The sequence below is a fragment of the Petaurus breviceps genome, unplaced genomic scaffold (assembly GCF_028583685.1).
Source record: "Petaurus breviceps papuanus isolate PSGF00001 unplaced genomic scaffold, PetGlider_PUasm1.0 90763, whole genome shotgun sequence".
Taxonomy (NCBI): Eukaryota; Metazoa; Chordata; class Mammalia; order Diprotodontia; family Petauridae; genus Petaurus; species Petaurus breviceps.
Window position 1 is genome coordinate 7,782,290 of NW_027187340.1, and position 24,746 is coordinate 7,807,035.

Below are 24,746 nucleotides of genomic sequence, written 5' to 3' on the forward strand. Positions count from 1 at the left end.
GAACTTCAACATAATTCTCTACTTGATCATAATTATATCACATTGCAAGAATATTTCAGAATGATTTAGTGTGACTCAATGCACCAAAACAGAATTACATGCCTTCTGAATGACATGAAATAGATTAAAATTATGCAAAACTGGCAGTTTATTTAAACAGGAAAATAGGAAAGGCAAAGAAACATGTAAATGATAAATATTTATTTTCTAAAAGGCTATGCAAATTTTTAAGACATCATATTAATATATTTGATTTAAAGCAGGGATTCTTAACTTTTTCTGTGTCATGGCTGGACCCCTTTGGCAATCTGATAAAGCCTATGAACTCTTTAAACTTATGTTTCTTTTTTAAAAAAATTCTTAAAGAAAATGCCTAAAGTCAATGAGAAGTCAATGAAAATAAAGTTGTAAATTTTTTCCCTATCCAAATTCATGGAACTCTGGAAATATATTCATGGATCCCTTGTTATCTGTGTATACTGGGTTAAGGACTCCTGATTTAAAGAAATGGAAATGATTTTCTTTTCTTACTAGCTTCCATCAAGAGTCCCCTCCTACAAGAGGCCCTTCTTGATTTCCCCAATTAATAGTACACTCTCAGTTACTCTGTATTTATTTTATATAATATTTTTTATTTACTAATTTGTATATATGTATATCATTTCCCTCTTATAGGATAATAAATTCTTCAAAGTTAGGGACTGTTTGATTTTTGTCATCGTAGCCCCAGTACTTAGCTTAGTTCCTGAAGGCACAAAGTAGGTGCTTAATAAATGTTTATTAATAAATTAAACCATTAATAAATTATTATTAATAAATATCAACATTATTATAATTAGTGCTGTGGTATTATAATTAATAAATTAATAAATAGATTATTATTAAATTATTATTAAATATTATGAAGAGGAGGGTAATAAATAAGAATTTATAATATATTTATATAATAAGAATTTCTATTGCTCAATGATGTCATGGTACATTTCTGAGATCCTCTTTCCATACTTAGAGGGAACTATGTGGCACACCAGATAGAGTGCTAGACCAGGAGTTAGAAAGACCTGAGTTCTAATCTGGCCACACATACTTGTTGACTGTGCAATCCTGGGCAAGTCACTTAACTTCCATTTGCCTCAGTTTCCTTATGTATTAAATGGGGAGAATAATAGCACCTACCTTCAAGGGTTCTTGTGAAGATAAAATGAAATATTTATAAAGTGTTTTGCAAACTGTAAAGCATTATGTAAATGCTAGCTGCTATTACTGTTATTATTATTGTACTTAAAGAAACTTTTAAAAATTATAATATTTTGGAAAGTGGTTCATCTATCCCTGCCTCAAAGATTACTTTCTACATCTCTTTAGTGAAGCATTTCAGCTTTCTTTGACTTCATGTTATTTTATCACTTAGGGCAACCATGAGACACTTGACATTTTGCTTTTTGAGATGGATTTTGCACACAGCATTTGCCAAGCCCAAAAGAAAGTGTGTAGGGAAAAGTGTTACAGTTTGAGAAGGCATTGATTAACCATTTGGTCACAAGGAGGGGAGCAGCATTAACACAGGAGTGTGAAGAAAAGGAATAGAGTTATACGGGAGGAGGACTGGAGCATGATGGTAGTGAGAGTACAAAGGCCTCCTGACAAATATTCAGATTCCTTGAGCTACCACTTTAATTCCAGTGTCCTTGGATGAAGCACAAAGGCTGAGTTCCCTTCTGCATAGCCTTCACAGTAAACTTAGGAGTGCTAACCGACTTGTCAGGCTATCATCCCCTGGAGGTCATGACATTGGAGTAGGATAAATCAGCCGGGCTGTGGATTTGTGAAGAATTTTCTAATTCCTATTAGACTTCTGGGCAAAAGCATCCAGGAGTCAATCCTTAGTATTTCAAACTGCAACATTTTTGTAGAACTATACAGCTAGATCCTGACTGGGGCAAATAAAGAATCCTTTGAAGAGGTAACATTATTCAAATTCTTATTGCATATTTCCATTGGGCTGATAACAGTTAGCACATTTTATGTAATTACAACTTTAAATAGTATAAATTGATTTATACCATTTGAAGTTATAATTATGTAATAGATGTTGTTTAGTCATGTCCAATTCTTTGGGATTCCATTTGGGGTTTTCTTAGCAAAGATGCTAAAGTAGTTTGCCATTTCTTCCTCCAGCTCCTTTTTCTGATGAGGAGCTGAGGCAAACAGGGTTAAGTGACTTGCCCAGGGTCACACAGCTAGTAAGTGTCTGAGGCTGGGTTGGAAATCAGGTTTTCCTGACTCCCAGTCTGACTCTCTATCCATTGCACCACCTACCTGCCCTGCAATATTGGTTACGACATGGCAATCTAACTTATTTCATGGGCATAAAAAATTGCTCAAGATAGTCTTTTTATCAAATAGATCATATAATTACTTATAAACACAACTTTACAAGTTGCAAATAATTGTTGTTCTCATTTTGCAGAGGAAGCAACATTAGAACTAGAAAGATCACTTGATGACCATAATTAATGAGTAGTACAACCTACTAGTTAGTTCCCAGTATTGAATGTAACCTACAACAAAATAATCTCTAGTCATCCTTGAAATGCACAGTCCCAATTATTAAAGTGGAATCCTTAGGAATATTACCTCAAACTCGTGGAAATGGTTTTGACCCTTAGAAAGATGGGAGGCAACTTCCCTTTTAATATCTTTGAAGAGCCATATTAGCATCCAAAATATTCCAGGGACAAAAATCTTTCAACAGTATGACATTTTTAATAGGCTATCCTACATTACAAAGGCTGAGCAATCATCACACAATGTGTTGTACTTTATGTAGAACTGAAAGTTCTCTCTTTTTCCTTCATGGTCCAGATTCTAAGCTTATCACTCACTTCTTGTGTAATTCCAACTTGGAATCATTTCCTTGTTTGGCCAGATTTCCTACCTATGATGATGAGTCAAGTAGTTGTTATTAACCACTGGTTTTTATTGGCTAGCTTGGTAACCTAACTCCCGTGCATGTATAACATTATATTTATGGAAATGTTCCAAGTGTGAAATGACATGCAAGTAAACTTTTGTAATACAATCCATTTGGAAGCTGAAACTTGCTTATATTTATGTTGCTAAATTATATGTTGTAGGGGCAGCTAGGTGGAGCAGTGAGTAAGAGCGCCAGCCCCAGAGTTGGGAGGACCTGGGATCAGTTCCAGCCTCAGATACTTAACACCCACACAATAAAACTGGCCTTGTAACCTTGGGCAAGTTACTTAACCCCAATTGCTTTAAAAAAATTATATGTATGTATGAAAACATATGTATAAATATATACTTAAACAACAAAAAAAGATGTGGTAGTAGAATTACTATTATTCCCATTTTTCAGATGAGGAGATGTCATTTGCCCAATGTCCTACAATTAGTGAGGGGAAATAGTACCCAGGCCTGTCTCAAAAATCATCACTATTGTACTGTGCTATGCAGCCTAAGGCATATATGTCCATTGACAAGAGAGAATTAAAACATGCACAGTCAAAGCATAGTATTAAAAACTATATCACAAGCTTTGGGTTTCAATTCAGTTTCTAATGTATTTCTTATTGAATTTCTAATGGATTTCTATTTCTAGTCTAGCCTCTAAATCAAGATATACCCCTTAGCAAGTTACCATTTTACTCCGTTTTAGCTTGTTTTGCAAAAATTAAAGTAACAGTCCAGATTTGCCACTTTAAAATCCCAAGGTAACTAAAAAAAAATAGAAAAAGATGCACTATTTGGTACTGGGAGTAGGGTGGGGAATGGCAGCTTCCAAGAAGAACAAAATCCAGCTAACTAAGCATTAATGTATGCTTCCTGAAATCTCCTTCTATCTCTTTCTTTATTTTCTCTCTTAAGACCAGGTCAGCATTCAGTTTCCTTCCATACCTGCAACCAAAAGCAAGTCACTGAAGGTCCTTTATAGGAGCAAATAAAAGTAAAGGAGGCCATAAAGATGAGAAAGGGCAAGGGAGGTAATAAGAGAGGGACTGCCTGGTCAAACAAATTTGCCCTTTTATACTCCAACATGAATTTCCAAACCTCAAAACATCCTAAAAATACAGAGACTATGGGGATTAGAACTTGACTTCCAAACTAAACTCTGAGTCTTGAAAAATTAACCATTTGTTGTTTAGAGCAATGATGAAGCTGCCAGAAAGGGAAAGTAAGCTACTCTCTAACATCTTATGGGCTTAACATAGGTGAATATGATGTGAATAGCCCTATACTGGAGACCAATCTATGGCCAGAGATTGTTTATACTTTAGGAGGCAATAAGTGCATTGAGTGCCTGCCTGGAGTCAGGAATATTCATCTTCCTGAGTTCAAATCCAGCCTCAGACACTTAGTTGTGTGAGCCTGGACAACCTGTTTGCCTCAGTCTGCTCATCTGTAAAATGATCTGGAGAAGGAAATGGCAAACCACTCCATTATCTTTGCCAAAAAAACCCCAAACGAAGTCAGGAAGAGTCAGACATGATTGAACAGCAGGTAGTGCTGGACCTAGAATCAGAAAGACCTGAGGTCAAATCCTAACTTGAACACTCACCTCTGGCTGACTCAGTTTCCTCATCTGTATAATGGGGATGATGGTAATTAACTTTGGATTGTTGGGAGGTAAAAGTGATATAACATGTATAGAGTGCTTTTTAAACCTTAAAGCTCTAAAAAGAAGTGTTAGCTCTTATCATACTGGATTGTGAGTCTGTTTTAGTTTTCATTCAGGTTACATTTGACATCAGTCACAGGTTCTAAATTGAAGTCATTACATAGAATATCCTAAATGCAGGTTTATAAAGCTTGCCAGTGAAGTAATAGCTTTTATTGCAGGATTGTTATGAGAATCAGTGTAAGGTTAAATTCTGAATTTTGCAAACAAAATCACTTATAAACAGGACAATGAAGAAATAAGGTATGGTAGAAAAGCAAAGGAGACCAAAAGAATCCTGGTAAGAGGGACCATTCACAAAGAAATCTATGAGTTTCTTTTTTTGTATGGCAATTTTAAAAGTATCATAGGACCACAGATTTAAAACTAGAAGGTACATATATAACAGATGGAAGCAAGGACAAGCAATTGATAATTAAAATAGAGGCACATAAAGATAGTTGTCTGGAGTGCTGAGCTAAGATTGCTAATGAATTCAAAAAATGTTGAGAGAGAGAGAAAGAGAGGAAGAATTTTTAAAACCAATTATCAGAATAAGAAGAAAATTAAATGAGAAATATTCAAAGGAAATATTCGAAATGAAAAACAAATAGCAGAGAGAAGGTAGAACTACTAAACTCATATTTTGTTTGTGTTTTGTCTATCAAAGAAAGAAATCTTTGAAATAGGAAGGAAAATGAGAAATTAGCAGGGAATTTAAATCCATGGATGTCAATTGCAAGAGAACAAGGTGTTTATGAGTTCTGATGTCCAGTAACTTCCAGAAGTTCTGATGTCCCAGGATCTTGAACACAAACAATGGGGATTCTATGCTCTAGAGGTCTATTAAAGTTCTAAAAAGAAGAGAGGTGACATCCCAATTTTGAAAAATTGAACAAAGGTAAAACCTTCAAATGATAAGTCAGTGAACTTGACTTTGAATCCACAGTGTGAAATGGAACTCAAAAAGCTAATGAGATTTTGGTGTTGCATTAATAGAAACATAGTTTCTAGAAAAGGGGTTGTGATAATTCCCAGTACAGGACACTGTCTCATGCTCGGTTCAGACCATGTCTAGATCATTATATTTAGTTGGAACACATTCTAAAAAGGATTTTGGAAAAATTGGAGCATAACCAGAGGAGGGTTGCCAGGATAGTGAGAGGACAGGAGATCATGTGAGGATTAAAGACCTCTTACTATGCCATTTACTAACTGTGACCTTGGAGAGAGAGGACACTTTCTGGGAAAATAAATGATGGGGGAAGAGGGACATAGCTCCCCTGGGTTGTGACATCATGGAACAGAAAGTAATTTCAGAGGCATGTCAAGCCAGGAGCAACATGAAGACAATAGCAGGCAGGTAAGCAATGAATAGCAAGCTGAAACTACTGTAATGAAAAATGATTGATATTGACCTTGTTTTTATATCACTTTCATTTTCAAATATATCCCTCCTCTTCTTCCATACAAAATCCCGTTTGGGAACATATAATGTATTTAAATACAGTGTCCCAAAAGTCTTTGTGCTAAATAAGGTTTAAGTTTTAAATTGCACCAAGACTTTTGGGACACCCTGTACGTGTCCTCTCCACTAATAGGTTATAAGTTCATAAGGACCACAGCATAACTATTAAGCCATCTCATATAAGAAAGATTTTTTTTAAGTAGAAGGAGTGGGTGAGAGTGAAGGCAGTGGCAGGGAAATCAAGGGTATGCACAGTGAAGGTTCCAACCTTCTCATTTTAGTGAGAGATAGAGTGCCCATGCCTTCCCTGTTGGAGCAGCAAGTCTTAGAGGTGTTAGTTTGTAAAATAACTGTATTTGACAATAGAGCTTTTGGTGTGGAGGGGAACGAGATTATAATTTGTCTGGAAATTTTTGCCGAGATTTTTTGTTGCTTTTCCATGCATTGCTGTCTTGAAAAAAAAGTTTTATTGTTTCACTCTTGTTCCTTTATTGGATCTGCTAGAATGGAGAATAACTGAATACTTAGACAAAAGTAAATTCTAGAATTAACCTGTTTTGTAACTTAATTTGTATTGAGCAATGGAACATCGAGAATTCTACAATTTGAAGGCAAGTCTGAGAAGGTCCATGCAAAATCCTGCCTGGTTGGACTACATATAATTGTTTAAATACAGAGTATCCCAAAAGTCTTTGTGCTAAATAATATTGAAGTTTTAAACTATACTAAGACTTTTGGGACACCCTCCCTCTGCCCTATTCACTAATAGATTATAAATTCCATGAGGACCACAGCATATTTAAACTTCATCTCTCTTCTATTATCCAACACAATGTATATTAAACACTTAACAAACGTGCTAGATTGAATTACTTTTTATAATTTCTTCTATAATCTTTCTACTTTCTTACAATTTCTTTATATTATGAACACTTATAATTTTCCTTAGACTGGTGCTGGGGTAGGGAACTTGGGACTTCAAGGTCACATGTGGCCCTGTAGTTCCTCAAGTGTGGCCCTTTGACTCAATCCAAACTTTGGCCTCAAGGCCACAGGATCCCCACCCCTTGATTGGTGGAATTAGGCCTTCTTCTCCTTCAGATCTTTTTTGTACTTGGACATATCCTTGGTGAACCAACTTGGTGAATAGTAAGAGATAATTCCAATACCATGAACCTACCTCCCTCCTAAATCACTCTAAGCATGCACTATGGAAGTACTGACTGGACTTCATGAGATAATTCTGCTACAGTCCTATATATAGGAAGAATATAAAGAAAAGTCTTTTAAAAAGTATAAAGTATAGGAAGGAATATAAAGAAAGATCCTAAGTGGGGATCATACCAGAATGGTAGAGTGGAAAGAAATTTGGATTTGGAGCCAAAGATTCTGGATTCAGATTTGGATTCTGCTCTGTTCTACCTGTACATCCTTGAACAATAACTTCTTACTGGTCCAATAAGGGCATTAGCCTAGACTATCCCTAAGGTATCTTCCAACTCTAAATCTGTAATGTGAAGAATTAACCAGGGCTGCTCTATTTGCACGCCTACTGCCCCCTCTCAGAGAATCTTCACGAGATAACTTTAGCATTGACCACAGCCTGCAGGCTTCCAGCCTAGATGAGATGTACTGTTCCCAGAAATGGGGCTGACCTAACTTAAGTAGAATCCTTTTAAGCCATATCATTATGCAGCAAAACATCCGAAACGTACAAAATCACACCAGATTACTTTTTTTTAACAGGTTTGTGGAAGCTGTGAAAAAGCCTGTCATACTGAGGAAGAAGCAGTCTTGACTCACCTGCAGGAATCTCCTTGGCTGATTAAGGTTTGGCCCTTTTGCAAAGCATCCCCCGTGCAGTCTTTAATTTCTCGATGTAATTCCTCATGCCTCGCTGCCAAGACAGGCAGGCTTAAACCCTCAGATTTAAGGAGCTTAAGGCAAGCCTCAACTCTTCCAAGTATATCAAATGCCTGCCAGAGAAAACATACTTTCAGTTTCAGCATTGCTAGTTTAAAATCTATGTACACCATGTACATACAACCAGAAAAAAAAAATCTAAGTTGATAAATTTATTAGTTTGATCACAACCAAACATAAATAATAATGTCACCTTGAAAAGAAGCATTATAGCTTTCAAAGAAGCATCCAGAAGCCTCAGAGAAAATGGCCTTAGATCTGGACTGCAAAGATGAATCTCCAAGCCATAGGATTCATTGCTTTTGTGTACCTAAAGCTATAGTAACATAAGGCAAAAATGTACAGATTAACCAGGATGGGAAGGCGACCATGAGTACTTTTGTACCTTTTAGATGATGCATATAAAATGCATCAGTGAGTAAGGAATTTATTTTTATTGGTAACAACCAAGCAACCCTGTACTGAATAGTACCCTCGTGGCCTGAAAAGAGTTAATGGAGCTTTCCAAAGTTGAAATCTGTCTCACTAAGATTTATAAAAGGAAAACCGTCAGATTAATTCCATTTTGAACATAAAACAAAGTAGGGGAAAATTCATTTCAGTGAATAACACATTAATTTTGTGGTATATATTCAGGCACTGGGGAATGTTTTAGGTTTCACTCTTGGTTTTGAGTTTTCTACAAATTGCTTCCCAGTGAAACCCAGGTTATACTTTCTATAAATAACTTATTTTAATGTTACATATTTCTTAATGCATGAATGAAAGTTCAGGCCAAATCCCTTCCTAACTACATACTCCCAGTTTTTCTCAATTCCTTGAACAAAATTATATTTTATTGTAGTCTGTAAACATAGTTCTTAAAATAAAGATACTTGAGCAAAGTCAATAAGCATGTAATAAAGCTTACTATGAGCCAGGCACTATGCTGAGTTCTAGAGATACTAAAAAAGACAAGAGACAATCTTGCCCTTAAGAAACTTACATTCAAATGGGAGAGGCAATTAGCAAACTACAGGTTAAATATGAGACACATGCAGAATAAATATAAGGCACTTTGAGAGGGGAGAGAATTAGTAGGTGCAGGTATAAGCAGAAAGAGACCTGAACTTAGCCTTGAAGGAAGCCAGGGAAACTAGAAGTTACAGAGGTGAGGGCATAGAACACACCAGGCATGGGGGACAGTCAGGGCAAAGACAATGAGAAAGGAGATAAGAATTTCCTATTGGAGGAACTTAGTAACTAGGTCAGTGTTGCTAGAATAGAATGTATGGGAGAGAAAAAGGAATGACTGTAAGACTGGAAATGTAGTAAGGGTCAGGTTATGAAGAGTTCTAATTGCCAAAGGGTTTATATCTGATCCTGGAGGGAATAAAAAGAACTCGATACACTTCAATGAAGTGTCAGAGATTTCTAAACTTAAGAAAAATCATCTTTAGCAGCTAAGTGGAAGAGTGGATTAGGGTAGACACTTCATGCAAGGAAACCAGTTAGAAGTCTAGTATCTAGAAGAGAGGGGATGATGTTATATGAGTGAAGTGAAGGGAATGTACAGGAAAGATATTGTAAAGATAGGAACAGCAATATTTGAAAACAGGCTGATGTGTAAGGTGACAAGAGCTGAGGATGGGGGTGTAACTGGGTGACTGGAAGGATAGGAGCACCCTAGGCAGTAATTGGGATGTTTAGAAGAGGGGAGATTTTGGTGAAAATATAATTAGTTCTATTTTGGATATGTCAAGTTTGAGATGCCTACGGGACATCCAAATTCAAGATTTCTAAAGGGCAATGTGGAACAGGAGTTGCGGAGGAAGTGTGAGCTTGGATATGTGGATCTAGGAATCTTCTGCCTAGGGATGCTAACTGAATCCATAAGAGCTGATGAGATTGCTAAGCGAGAGAGTATTGAGGAAGAAAAAAAAAAGAGAGGCCAGATAGAGCCTTGAGTGATACACAGGCTTAATGAATTGACCTGGATGATGAACCAGCAAAGAAGACAGAGGCGGGGTTGGTTATATAGGAGGAGAACCTAGTGAGAAGACAGTATCCAGAAGAAGAAGGTGATTGACAGTGTTAAGGACACAGAGAAATTAAGAAGAATCAGGACAGACAAAAAGCCGTTCACTTTGGCAATTAAAAGATTACTCATAACTTTGGAAAGGGAAGTTTCAGTTGAATCATAGTGGTAGAAGCCAGATTGCAAAAAAGGTTTAAAAGAGAATGAAAGGAAAGAAAATGGACCAAGTGTAGTATGAATGAGAAAGGGAGGAAAGATATAGGAGTGTAGCTAGCAGGAATGTTAGGATCAAGTGAGGGTTTGCTTTTTTTTTTTTTTTTTTTTAAGGCCAGGGGAGTCAGGGATATGTTTGTAAGCAGCAAGGAAGGAGACAGTCCCTGCTTTGAGGAAACAAAATGTGCATAATTTCATGGAATCTGGATTTCAGAATTAGAAAGGAACTATGAAATCATCTAGCCACATTAAATTCACTGCAACATATGCCAGCCATTTGCTAGGTGTTGGGGTTGCAAAGAAAAAAAAAAAACTCTAAACTTTCCCTAGCTTTCTTATACCTTGTTTCCCCGATAATAAGACACTGTCTTATTAATTTTTTTGGAAAGAAAAACACCAGAGGGCTTATTTTCAGGGGAGGCTTATGTTGTCCTGCCTCAGCTCTCCTCCGCAGCACTGCTCTCAATGGCGCCAGCAAGCAAATCACTGGGGAAGAACAGGATGACGCACTCACTGCTGCAGCTCTGATTGGATGCAGCTCAGAGTGCGGCATGTGTTTCACAGGGAGGGGGGGGACGGTGCATACAGAGGGTACTGTAATGTAGCATGTAGCGCAGGGGATCACCTTCACTACAGTAGCAATCTCAATAGGGCTTATTTTCGGGGGAGGGCTTATTTTAGAGGAATCTTACACAGTAAGGGAAGGGCTTATTTTCGGGATAGGTCTTATTATCGGGGGAAACCCGGTATTACAAATGAAGCAAGGCCCAAAGCGATGTCTTCCAAATGTCTTGAGTTTCTTAAAAGAGTTCTAAGACCTGCTTAAAACCTAAAGGTGTGCTGGTAAATGTTTAGTAACAAACTTAGGGAGCAGGGAGAGGGAAGGAAGTGCTCAGACACATTTTTAAGTTTAATCTGCATTACTGGCATTTTTTCCATCACTTTCTTAAATCTAGACAATCATCAAAACAATACGTCAAACTCTAATTGACAGATTTGGTGATTTCTGAGGTATACATACTTGAACTAAAAACTTAACAATTGGGGTGGCTAGGTGGCTCTGGAACATAAAGCACCAGCCCTGGAGTCAGGAGGACCTGAGTTCAAATTTGGCCTCAAATACTTGACACACTAGCTGTGTGACCTTGGGCAAGTCACTTAACACCAATTGCCCCTCCAAAAAAAAGGCAAAAAAAACCCCAACTCAACTTAATAATTGGCTCTTGGAGCAGATTGGAACTGGTTCCAGCACATGCCTGCTAAAAATCACTCAATGAGTAGCAGATTCTCTTGGATTTCAATCCAAGGTTCCTTTTACTTTACTCCATTAACTTTTCTTTTAGAACTCCCAGATCAGGAAAAGAATTTTTGATTTGCAAAATCTTTCTTACCACGGAGTCTCATATCAATATGCATAACCTTTCTATTTCTGCATCAATTAATATGTAACTCTGTAATGATAATGGTAATTTGAAGATCTTCCCTGCCCCTTAATAAACCCAAGGGAATTTGAAGACCTTCCCTGCTTTGAAGATATACTCTGCCCCCTAATAGGCTGAATGTAATCACATGGAACCTGTGGTGGGAGGAGTTTGCAGAAGGATGAAGCAGGGTCCAAAGGAATCTGGGAAGCAGAGCAGTTAGAGACTGGAGGGAGGAGAGGATGCACCCCAGAGAGATAGTTAGGCTTGTGAGTAAATGTTGGTTTGTGGGAAGGCTAAAGGATGCTGTGGCTCTCTGTGCCATTATGATTTATTAACTTCTTTGTTACTATGATGGAATCAGCTTCTTGGTTTGGGGATTCGGTTTTCTGGTGTCTGAATAAATGTTTTGCTTCTAAATTCTATATGGAGAGTCTGTCATATTTTGCAATTGAGCACTATGCCAATGTATTTACAATGGCCACTAACACTGTGAATATTACGTTGGTGCTACAATCTCACATAAGTTTTCTTTTCTAGCCCCCTTCTTTTAGAACATTCTATGAAATAACAAACATTTCCACACACAAAAACACACACCCCTCACCCCACACAAAAAAATTCATTGTGAATCAGGAATGATTAAGAATAACTAAGAAATAACTTGACTTTAAAGGGCTAGTTGAAAGGGCATTATCTATTACCTTGAAGATATGGAACTGACTTTCCAAGAGAGAATGATAGGGTAGGAACAAAACCCTTATGATAGGGGGTCTTCACCTTTTTTTTTTTTGACAGTTTGCTGAAACCTATGACCCCTTTCTTACAAACAATATTTTTAAAGGTATAAAATAAAATTACATAGAAATATAAATGACACCAAAAGTTAATGAAAAGAAGTAATTTTCCCATCCAAGTTCATGGACCTGCTGGAAACTATCCACCCACCCACCCACCCTGGAAACTCCATCCAACAACTGTCCATCTAAACTTAAAAACTCTTGACTTATGAGAATGCAATAGTATTAATGCCTTTCCTTTCAACAAGTTGCTTTTGTAAATAAAAAAAAAAGGGTACAATCAATAAAGGATTAAAAAAGTGCCTTACAGAGGCAGGCCAGGAAGTCAAAGGTGCAGCGTGCTGAGAGAGGCAGGCCGGAACTGCACGGTGCACAGAGAGCTGATCAATGAGGGGGACAAGTCATCCCACCAACCACAAGGGCCACCACCAGGCCTATTAATGCAGAGCTGGGACTGGAAAGAGCAAGGTAAAAATGTCCCTTGTCAGGGACAGCAACTACTCCTGGGACTACAACTCCATAGCCCAGAAATTTAAAAAGCCCATATCAGGACCTCCAGGGACCAGGATGGCAGAGTAAACCCTGGCTGCTCCAACTTTCCCCCCCCCCCCGAAAACATAGTAATTATTGCCCCAGAGCAAAACCCTAAACAGTAAAGGCTTGGAAACCCTAGAGGAAGGGTGTGGCTAGGGCACTGCCTCAAAATGGGTAGAAAGCAGACTGCAAAGACAAAGACTCTGGAGTCCTACTATCCTCAGAGGGAGGAACCAAATTCAGAGGGAGACAATGTTGACTCCACATCCACAGCTGAAGCATCAACAGGGAACAGGTCCCAAGCACAGAAAGCTTTCCTAGATGAGCTCAAAAGGAATTTTGAAAACCAAACGAGAGAGATAGAAGACAAAATGAATAATTCTTTTAAAAATCAAAATTGCAAAATTAGAAAAACATTATAATGAAGAAAACAGCTCCTTAAAAAGAAAAATGTGTGATATGGAAAAGGAGCTCCAAAAAAACTAACCAAGGAAAATAATTTACTAAAAACTAGAATCAACCAAATTGAAGCAAATAACTCTATGAGGAACCAAGAATTAGTCAAACAAAATAATAAGAATGAAGAATTAGAAAAAGAGGTAAAATATCTCAATGGAAAAATAACTGACCTGGAAAACAGATCCAGGAGAGACAATCTGAGAATCATAGACCTACTGGAAAATCATGATGAAAAAATGAGCCTGGACAACATCCTCCAAGACCTCATCAAGGAAAACTGCCCTGAGATACTAGAATCAGAGGGTAAAATAGAAATCGAGATAATCTACCCGTCACCTCCTGAAAGAGATCCCAAACTGAAAAGTCTTTGAAATGTTGTGACCAAACTCCAGAACTACCAGGTAAAAGAGAAAATACTTAAAGTGGCCAGAATGAAACAATTCAAATATTCAGGAACCACAATGGGCATTGCACAGGATTTGGAAGCCTCTACACTGAAAGATCAGAGGCAGTGGAATACAATTTTTCACAAGGCAAAAGAGCTCAGGTTACAACCAAGGATCACCTACCCAGCGAGACTGAACATATTCTTCCAGGCAAAGAGATGGTCATTCAACAATAAAACAGATTTCCAGACCTTCTTGATGAAAAAGCCAGAGCTCAATGGAAAATTCAACCTCCAATTACTAGACACAAGAGAGACATAGAAAGGTAAACAAGGAAAACACACACACACACACACACACACCCTGTTATTTAATAAGAGCAAACTGTTTATAGACAAGTAGAGGGTATGAGTATAAATTACACAAAATGATGATAAAAACATCTTATTAAGGGCTACAAAGCGACTGCAATGGAAGAAGAGGAATGAATGAAGTGGGAAAAGGGTAAATTATGCCACACAAGGAGGCATAAAAACAATATAGCAGAGGGAAAGAAAGGAGGAAGATGAGTATTATATGAGCTTTTCCCTCATTGGTTCTGGTGCAAGTAGGGAATAACACAACCAGTTAAGCATAGGACTCAATGGAGAAAAGATGCAAAGCATATCATAATAGAGGGGAAGAGGGAAGGGAGAGGAGCTTCACAAGAGATTTGTTTCTGTCACTCTTGGTGGGAAGAAGAAATAACATACTTAATTAAGTATAAAAATATCCTACAGGCAGTAGGAGGGGGAAAGGGCTATGAAAGGGGGGAGGGGTGGTTAGAAGGGAGGGAAGAAGTAATGGGGAAGGGTTAGAAAAGGGAGAGGGGCTAATAAGGAAATACTGAGGGAGGCAGTGGTCAAAAGGAAAACTATTAAGGAGGGGAAGGGAGAAGGGGAAAAAAAATAAGCATAAAAAGGGGAGGGAATAGGATGGAGGGAAAGAAACAGATAATAACCATAACTGTGAATGTGAATGGAATGAACTCTCCAATAAAACTGAGGTGGATAGCAGGATGGATTAAAAACCATAATCCTACAATATGCTGTTTACAGAAACATCTGAAACAGAGGGATACACACAGGGTAAAGGTAAAAGGCTGGAGTAAAATATATCATGCCTCAGCTAAAGTAAAAAAAGAAAAACAGGGGTAGCAATCCTTATCTCAGATAAAGCAAAGATTGATCTGATTAAAAGAGATAAGGAAGGAAACTATATCCTGCTAAAAGGCACCATCAAGAATGAAGCAATATCATTACTTAATATATGCACCAAGTGGTATAGCATCCAAATTCCTAGAGAAAAAGGTAAGGGAACTAGAGGAAGAAATGGATAGCAAAACCATAGTAGTGGAGGACCTTAATCTCCCCCTCTCTAAACTTGATAAATCCAACCTCAAAAAAACAAGAAAGAAGTTAAGGAGGTGAATAGAATTTTAGAAATGGTAGGTATGATAGATCTCTGGAGAAAACTGAATGGGGATAAAAAGGAATATACCTTCTTCTCAGCAGTATATGGCACATTCACAAAAAACGACCATGTACTAGGACATAAAAACCTCACAATTCAGTGCAGAAAGGCAGAAATAATAAATGAATCATTCTCAGATCATGATGCAATAAAAATCATATGCAATAAAGGGCCATGGAAAGATAGACTAAAAACTAATTGAAAACTAAACAATTTCATTCTAAAGAATGAGTGGGTCAAACAAGAAATCATAGAAACAATCAGTAACTTCATTCAAGAGAATGACAACAATGAGACAACATACCAAAATTTGTGGGATGCAGCAAAGGCAGTTCTTAGGGGAAGTTTTATATCCCTGAGTGCATACATAAATGAATTTAGAGAAGAGGGAGGTCAATGAATTGGGCATGAAATTGAAAAAGGAAGAAAAAAACAAATTGAAAATCCTCAATTAAATACTAAATTAGAAATACTGAAAACCAAAGGAGAGATTAATTGAAATTAAGAAAACTATTGAATTAATAAATAAAACTAAGAGCTGGTTTTATAAAAAAAATAAAATTGATAGACCCTTAGTCAATATGATAAGAAAAGAAGAAAACCACATTATGAGTATCAAAAATGAAAAGGGTGAATCTACCACCAATGAAGAGTAAATTAAAACAATAATTAGGAATTATTTTGCCCAGTTGTATGCACATAAATTTGACAATCTTAGTGAAATGGATGAATATTTACAAAAATATAAATTGCCCAGATTAACTAAAGAGGAATTAAATTACTTAAATAACCCCATCTCAGAAAAAGAAATCAAACATGTCATCAGTGGACTCCCTAGGAAAAAATCTCCAGGGCCAGATGGATTTACTAGTGAATTCTATCAAACATTTAAAGAACAATTGATTCCAATATTCTACAAACTATTTGGGAAAATTAGTGAAGGAGTCCTACCAAATTCTTTTTATGACACAAATATGGTACTGATACCTAAATCATGAAGAGATAAAACAGAGAAAGAAAATTATAGACCAATTTCCCTCGTGAATATAGATGCAAAAATTTTAAATAAAATATTAGCAAATAGACTATAGCAAATTATCACAATAATAATACACTTTGATCAGGTAGGATTTATTCCAGGAATGCAAGGATGGTTTAATATTAGGAAAATCATCAGTATAATTGATCATATCAACAATTAAAGTAGCAAAAACCATATGATTATCTCAATAGATGCAAAAAAGGCTTTTGACAAAATACAAATCCATTCCTATTAAAAACACTAGAAAGTATAGGAATAAATGGAACCTTCCTTAAAATAATAGGTAGCATCTATTTAAAGCCATCAGCAAGTATTACATGTAATGGGAAGAAGCTAGAAGCATTTCCAATAAGATCAGGGGTGAAACAAGGATGTCCACTACCACCCCTCTTATTCAATCTGGTACTAGAAGTGTTAGCAGTAGCAATTAGAGAAGAAAAAGAAATAAAAGGAATCAAATTAGGTAAAGAAGAGACCAAGCTATCACTCTTTGCAGATGATATGATGATATACTTAGAGAATCCTAGAGAATCAAGTAAAAAACTACTTGAGACAATAAATAAATTTGGCAAAGTTGCAGGATATAAAATAAACCCACATAAATCCTCGGCATTCCTGTATATTTCTAATGAAATTCAACAGCAAGAGATAGAAAGAGAAATCCCATTTAACATTACTGTAGACATTATAAAATATTTGGGGATCTACCTGCCAAAACAAACCCAAGACCTATATGAACACAACTACAAAACACTTTTCATACAAATAAAGTCAGATCTAACTAATTGGAAAGACATCAATTGCTCATGGCTGGATCAAGCTAATATAATAAAAATGACAATTTAACCTAAATTAAATTATATATTTAGTGCCATACCAATCAATTTACCAAAACACTACCTTATAGAGCTAGTACAAATAAATTCATTTGGAAGAACAAAAGGTCCAGAATATCATGGGAATTAATGAAAAGAAATGTGAGGCATGGTAGACTAGCTATACCAGATTTTAATCTGTACTATAAAGCAGCAGTCCTCAAAACTACCTGGTACTGGCTGAGGAATAGAATAGTGGATCAATGGAATAGATTGGGTACACAAGACTCAGCAGTCAATGACTATAGTAATCTTCTGTTTGATAAACCCAAAGACCCCAGTCTTTGGGATAAGAACTCACTATTTGACAAAAACTGCTGGGAAAACTGGAATATAGTAAGGCAGAAGCTGGGCATAGACCATTATCTAACACCATATACCAAAATCTAGTCTAAATGGGCGCATGATCTAGGTATAAAGGCTGATACTGTAAGCAATCTGGGAAAGCCAGGAATAGTTTACTGGTCAAATTTGTGGAGAGGTGAAGACTTTATGACTAAACAATAATTAGAGTGCATTATAAAATGCAAAATGGATAATTTTGATTACATTAAATTGAAAAGCTTCTGTACAAAAAAAGCCAATGTAACCAGGATTAGAAGGGAAGTGGAAAATTGGGAAAGAATTTTTACAACCTATGTCACTGATAAAGAACTCATTTCTAAAATATACAGAGAATTGAGTCAAATCTATAAGAATACAAGTCATTCCCCAATTGATAAATAGTCAAAGGATATGAGCAGGCAGTTTTCAGAGGAAGAAATTAAAGATATTTATAAGCATATGAAAAAATGCTCTAAATCACTATTGGTTAGAGAAATGTAAATCAAAACAACTCTGAGGTACCACATCTCACCAGTCAGATTGGCTAAAATGACAAAACAGGAAAATGACAAATGCTGGAGAGGATATGGACAAATTGGAACATTAGTGCATTGCTGGTGGAGTTGTGAACTCATCCAAACATTCTGGAGAGCAATCTGGAATTATGCCCAAGGGGCTATAAATAATTTCATACCCTTTGACCCAGAAATACCACTTCTAGGGTTATATCCCAAAGAGATCATGGAAGTGGGAAGAAGACCCATATGTACAAAAATATTTATAGCAACTCTTTTTGTGGTAGCAAAAAATTCGAAATTAAGGGTGTGCCCATCATTTGGGGAATGGCTGAACAAATTGTGGTATACGCATGTTATGGAATACTATTGTGGTATAAGAAACGAGGAGCAGATGGACTTCATATTTACCTGGAGAGGTTTATATGAACTGATGCTGAGTGAGAAGAGTAGAGCCAGGAGAAATTTGTACACAATTACAGCCACGTATTGTGACGACCAACTTTGATAGACTGGACTCTTCTCAGCAATTCAGGGTTATAAGTCAACCCCAAAAGACTCATGATGGAGAGAGATGTCTACATCCAGAGAAAGAACAAAGTTTGAACCCAGATTGAAGCAAACTACCTGCTCTTTTTCTTTTTTGGTTTTGTTTCCTCTTTCCCATTGTTCATTCCATCTGATACAATCCTTCTTTATAACCTGACTAATATGAAAGTATGAGCAGATACTATACTTGATTGTATGCCGCTGTGGGGGGGGGGGGGGGGAGGGGGGAGAGAAAATTTGAAACTCAAGGAATAGTGGAAATGAATCTTGTAAACTAAATGTAAACACATTAAAAAAAACCAAAAAAAAAAAAAAAAAGGAAAAAAAATCGCCTTACCAAGCAGTTAGTGAGCATTTAATAAGTGCCCATTATGTACCAAGCACTCTGCTAGACCAAGGATAAAATGTCAAAAATTAAATAAGTCCTTCCATTCTACCAAGGGAGACAATGCTATGTATAAAATAAATGTCAGATAAACATAATGTAATTTGATGAGTGGGGGCACCAGTGGTGGAAGGTCCAGGAAAGGTCACACTTGAAGGTAACACTCAAGCTGAGTTTTTAAGGAAAATCTCAATTCTAAGAGGCGGAGGTAAAGAAGGAATATATTCCATAAACAGGCAAAGCCTATGCAAAAAGCATAGAGGAAAAAGATAGAATGCTATCTGAGGAACAGAAAGAAGACCAGTTTGACAAGAAGCATTCGTGACCAGGAGTGATACATAATAAGGATAGAAATGTTAGCTATATCTTATGATTTATAAGATTTTTTTTTGATGGACAAAGGGTAAAGAAAGGATCTTGCAAAGAGCCTATATAATCCAAAAACTAGATTTTAAAACATCTGAATATTTGCATCTTGGAATTTGTTTCTACTTTTCCCAAATGGTCAAGAATTTTAAATGTATTTATATAAAACATAAAAAGACTTATGACAACTCAAAAATTAATGCATGATTATACTTTTATAAATTATGGAAGAATAAATGATATTTCAATGAATAAACAATTATTGATTGAATACTCAGTTACTGGTGGGCTAGGTTTTTCAAGGGTTATAAATATGAATAAGACTCTGTCTCTACTTTCAAGGAGCCTATTTCCCCAATGTCACACAGCAGAAACAGAAATAGCCCCTAGATTTTCCTGACTCCAAGTTTAAGCTTCCACCCACTTGTCCCAGAAGTAGTCCCATAAATGCTACAATGGACAATCCAGAGCCTGAAGGCGAAAAGGGGAAAATAATTTCCTCAAAACACATTTAATTTCCCTCAGCTAAAATCAGCCCACAAGAAGGATACATAAGTGGGGAAAGGAGAGTCTCATAAACTTTCTTATAAAGCTACTGAACAGTTCTTAAAGACTTTTTGTACAAAGGGTCCACATATAGCAAGCCCTTTATCCACCTAGAGAAAGCAAAGTTAAATTAAGCCACCCATAGTCTGGTTCCACAGGTGTCCTGGCTCACATCAGCCCTGGTAATGGTATAAGTTTATGTGTGGGGGCATGGGGAATGGGAATTATCTCAAACTGCCCCGAGTCTACCAAAGTCCTGGAACTCAACAACCACAGTATCAGTAAATGACAGAATCAGACACAGGGGGACAAATTTGGAAAGGATATAAAGTCTGGGTTCCTGTCCTACCTATTTCATTTCTTAAACACTTACACCTTCTTTCTTATTTCCCTACTTGAACTGATTCAAAATGTTGCTTCCTGCAGATACAAATGTCTAACATGCTTTCACTTAATCCGGTAGAATGTAAGTTCCTAAAGGACAGTGACTTTTTCATTTCTATCCTGTATCCTTAGTACCTAGCCAGGTTCCTATCTACTTGAATTACATCCCATTTCTCTCCTTCTTACAAGACAATTGGCCTCATCCTTTAAAACACTTCTTAAAATCACTCTTACTTTTTATTAAAACATTAGCTGAAATGAACTGAGCAAAGATTTGTTGAAGCATTCAAGTGCAACAGAGAGAAGGGACAACAAAAAAAAAAAAATACCATTCTTTCCCACTAATCCTTGCCAAATATAGGACTGAATCCTTACCATATTCATAAGGAACCTGATATGCTAGATTAAGTTGGGAAGGAATCTTTCTCATATACACACAGGCAATGGCTTAAGTTATTTACAGCAATAAGAGTATTGAGTTCCACATTTAAATGTGCATGGGGATTTACGTCTTTTTCTGTCCCTTGTGCCCAAAGGCCATGGGTCATATCAAATCCTTTGACTAGATTGTAGATTGTAGGCACAAAGAGAGATATAAAAATCTTCCCCTCCCATATTCCCACCCTGAGTTGGATTCTAGAACCTCCTAACTATTCCAGATATTTTTTTTTCTTATTGCTCCAATCCATTAGCCTGAAATGCTAAAGGAACAAAATCAGTTGCTTTTAGAAAGCAGAGATGGGGTTTGGCTTTCCTTCTGTACGAAACTAATAAAGATCTTTTCTTCTTTTCCTTGTTAAGTAGCAGATCTAGGACAGGCCGTACCAAATTATAGCTACAGATGGTATCTATACACAGGCACATTTATTTCTTTAAAGAACTTCAAAGGGATTCATTATTTGAGTAAGAAATGGAGTCCAGCATAGCTATGGTATCATGTAACATCTCTGAGGGTAGAATCTGATGTGTTTATCAACTGGGTTTGATTCTTGATGAGGAGAATTAGCATGTACACCATACACACACGCACACGCACACACACATACATCTCTAGAACGCTGGGCATTCCCTTTTATGAACTTAGAAGTCAGAACAAGAGTTCTTACCCTTTGACAGTCTGTGAAGCCAGTGGACCCCGTTATGGAATAATTAAAATGTATAAAATAAAGTACAGGGGCAGCTAGGTGTTGAAGTAAATAGAGCACCGGCCTTGGAGTCAGGAGGACCTGAGTTCATATCCAGCCTCAGACACTTAACACTTACTAGCCATGTGACCTTAGGCAAGTCACTTAACTCCAATTGTCCTGCCTTCCCCCCTCCAAAAAGCAAATAAATAAATAAAGTATATAGGATTCTAAGAGTAAGCAATTGTAATAAAATAAAATGATCAAAATATTTTTAAGAGAGTTTATGGACCCCTGGTGCACTCTGAGTTAGGGGGATCCTTCTGTTGAGAACTTTATGGGGCTCTTGCACTAGTCCTGTTCCTTGCCAGCTCTGCCTCTGGCCAGAGGCCTGGCCTCTGCTGAATACTCAGGTTTCTTCTGGGCTCCACTTTCATGACAAACAACGGAAAGCCTGAGCTCACTCTCTCAAACAACCATCTGAGATGACCCTTCCTTGACAGCTCACTAACTAAGTGGTTGGCTGCCTCCCTGCTCACAGATCCCAAAGCCCCATGAAACCCAAGGAGGTCACTCATAAGGGAAACCTGTGATTAAGGATGTGGAGTTTTAAGTGTTTGTTACCTCCTGCTTCCTGGTGCCCCAGGTAGCAGCCTGCCCCACCTCCCCACAGGCTTCTGCAGCTGCCATGGCTGCAGTATGCCAAAGCATACCCTTCTTGGTAAGAGGGAAATTGGCAGGTGTTAAAGACCACAGCATCCAACTGAACTGTGCTATTTGTTGAATACAAAAGTCTGGAATGAATGTCCAACTGCAGGAAATTTTAAAAACAGATTTTTTTTCAGTGCTAATTACATTCAAGACCCTCAATTAGATAGATACTCAGAGTACATAAAGATGAATAATGTTTTGAAAAGTGCTCTCTGGGCACTTTTAAAAATTCTACAGCTAGGTAGTGTCTTAGAGCACAGAGTGCTGGGCCTGGAGTAAGGAAGACCTAAATTCAAATTTGTGACTTAGACACTTATTAGTTGTGTGACCCTGGGAAAGTTACTTGACCTCTGTTTGCCTCAATTTCCTCATTTGTAAAACAGGAAAATAATAGCAGCTACTTCACAGGATTGTTGTGAGCATCATTATCAAATAAGATAATATTTGTAAAGTACTTAGCACAGTGCCTGTACACAGAAGGCACTATATAAATGTTAGCTCTAAAAATACTAAAAATATTTTAGAATATAATAATTTTATAATAATTATGTATAATAAAATAAAACAGTAATTATATTATATTTTCATAATAATATAATGGTGTATATAATAATATGTGCTATAATAAATATAAAATAAAATTATTATAAAACAATATGCTGTTATTATTTGTATTAATTAATATTAATATAGTATATAATATTATTCAATGTTCAGTTCTAAATTCTATCCCTCCACCTATTGAGGTGATAAATATAAAACCCATTATGAATATGCAGTCATAGAAAACAAAATTCCACATAAGCCACAAAGGAGGCATTTTTAACATAATAATAAACATTACAGAATTGCCTTTTCATAGGGATCTCTATTGCCTCTCATTATGAATGATATGGGTGTTCTACAAGGAGACAATGTCTTGTTTCTTTGAAGATTATAGCAAGAGTCTATACAGAAGTATTACTCTGATACCTGGTTATGTGTTGGAGGTGTCTGTGGTTTTTCATAGCTTATACCAACAGAATGGTATATGAATGGCAAAAAGCTTCAAGTACAGGTCCAGCATCTCTTGGCCATGTCTAGGTGTGCCATTTCCATTTAGGATGTCATCTATACTCTGGTCTCACTAGAAAATCAGACTCCTAGGGGCAGCCAGGTAGCAGAGTGAGTAAGAGAACCGGCTCCAGTGTCAGGATGACCTGGGGATCGAATCCGGGCTCAGACAGCACCCATCCAGAAACACCTGGCCGTGTAACCTTGAGCAAGTTACTTAACGCCAATTGCTTAAAAAAAAAAATCAGACTCCTCCCTAAAATTTCTCTTGGGCTTTGAGAGTCCAGCCTTGGTTTCATTTTGCTTTGTTCTGGGCCTTTGAAATACTTTCTAGGGATCTTTAATCTGCCACTGCCCCTGAATCCCCACTGCTCCCTTCTACCTTCCCTTTAAGCTTTGTCTTCCCTCATGAGAACATAGGCTTCTTGAGGGCAGGGATTGTCTAACATGCATTTATTGGTATTACCAGTACTTAGCACAGTACCTGGCACAGAGTAGGAGTTTATTAAAGGATCTATCAATTTGTCTGATCAATCTAAGTACAGATATGTTCATCACTAGAAATCTGGCCACAAAGCAGTTAACTGAGACCCATTCAAGGGACAAAAATTACAAAATGACTCTCAATGCTTCATGGTGGTATAGTGGAGAAAAAGGAGATAAAGATCACTAGGATTCAAACAGTTCTTACACCACATATTAACATTATTTTAAGTGCTGGTAATCTTATATAAAGGTATATAGGTGGTGCAGTAGACAGAACACTGACCCTAGAGTCAGGAGGACCTGAGTTAAAATCCAAATTACTGGACAAATTACTTTGCCCTGTTTGCCTCAGTTTCCTCATCTGTAAAATGAGTTAGAAAAGGAAATGGCAAACAACTCCAGTATCTTTGCCGAGAAAATCCCAAAAGGGACACAAAGAATTGAGCACGACTGAAAACAACTAAGCAACAAAACAATAACAAAAATATTTGACCACCCAGTAAGAAATAGTGATCTTGTATATGATTTTTGTCCAACAACCAACGAGGTTGACATAACACATTCACATTAACATTTTTCTGTAAGTTGATCCAGAAAATTTAAGTAGTTACATTTCAATAGAAAGGCAACTCAAAGACTTTCCTCAAAAAAAAATCAGAGAAATTAGTGGAATGGCTTTATCATGCATCCAAAGGCAACAAGTAATGTCATTTCATGCAACACTTGGCCATATTCCTTGAACAATTTGTGTTAAACATATACAAACAAGCTGCCATCAAGGTACATATAGCAAATGCACAAACATTCATTGCAGAAGATGAAGAAATGGAAAAATTCTCCAAATTTTACAAACTAAGTCAAAATATTCCTTGATCTTTGGTGATATAAATATAAAGGTGAGATAGACAGGCAGATAGATGGATAGATGGATAGATAGATAGATAGATAGATAGATAGATAGATAGATAGATAGAT

At 36.9% G+C, this 24,746-nt stretch overlaps 1 protein-coding gene across 1 annotated transcript in view; it reads right to left on the bottom strand.

The window, feature by feature from the left end:
- The window catches only part of CCDC141 (coiled-coil domain containing 141), a 298,856-nt gene that overhangs the window by 118,787 nt on the left and 155,323 nt on the right, over positions 1-24,746 (bottom strand). Inside the window, exon 9 of the mRNA XM_069068555.1 lies at positions 7,950-8,122. Coding sequence (XP_068924656.1) covers positions 7,950-8,122 — 173 coding nt within the window. The remainder of the gene's footprint in view (positions 1-7,949; positions 8,123-24,746) is intronic.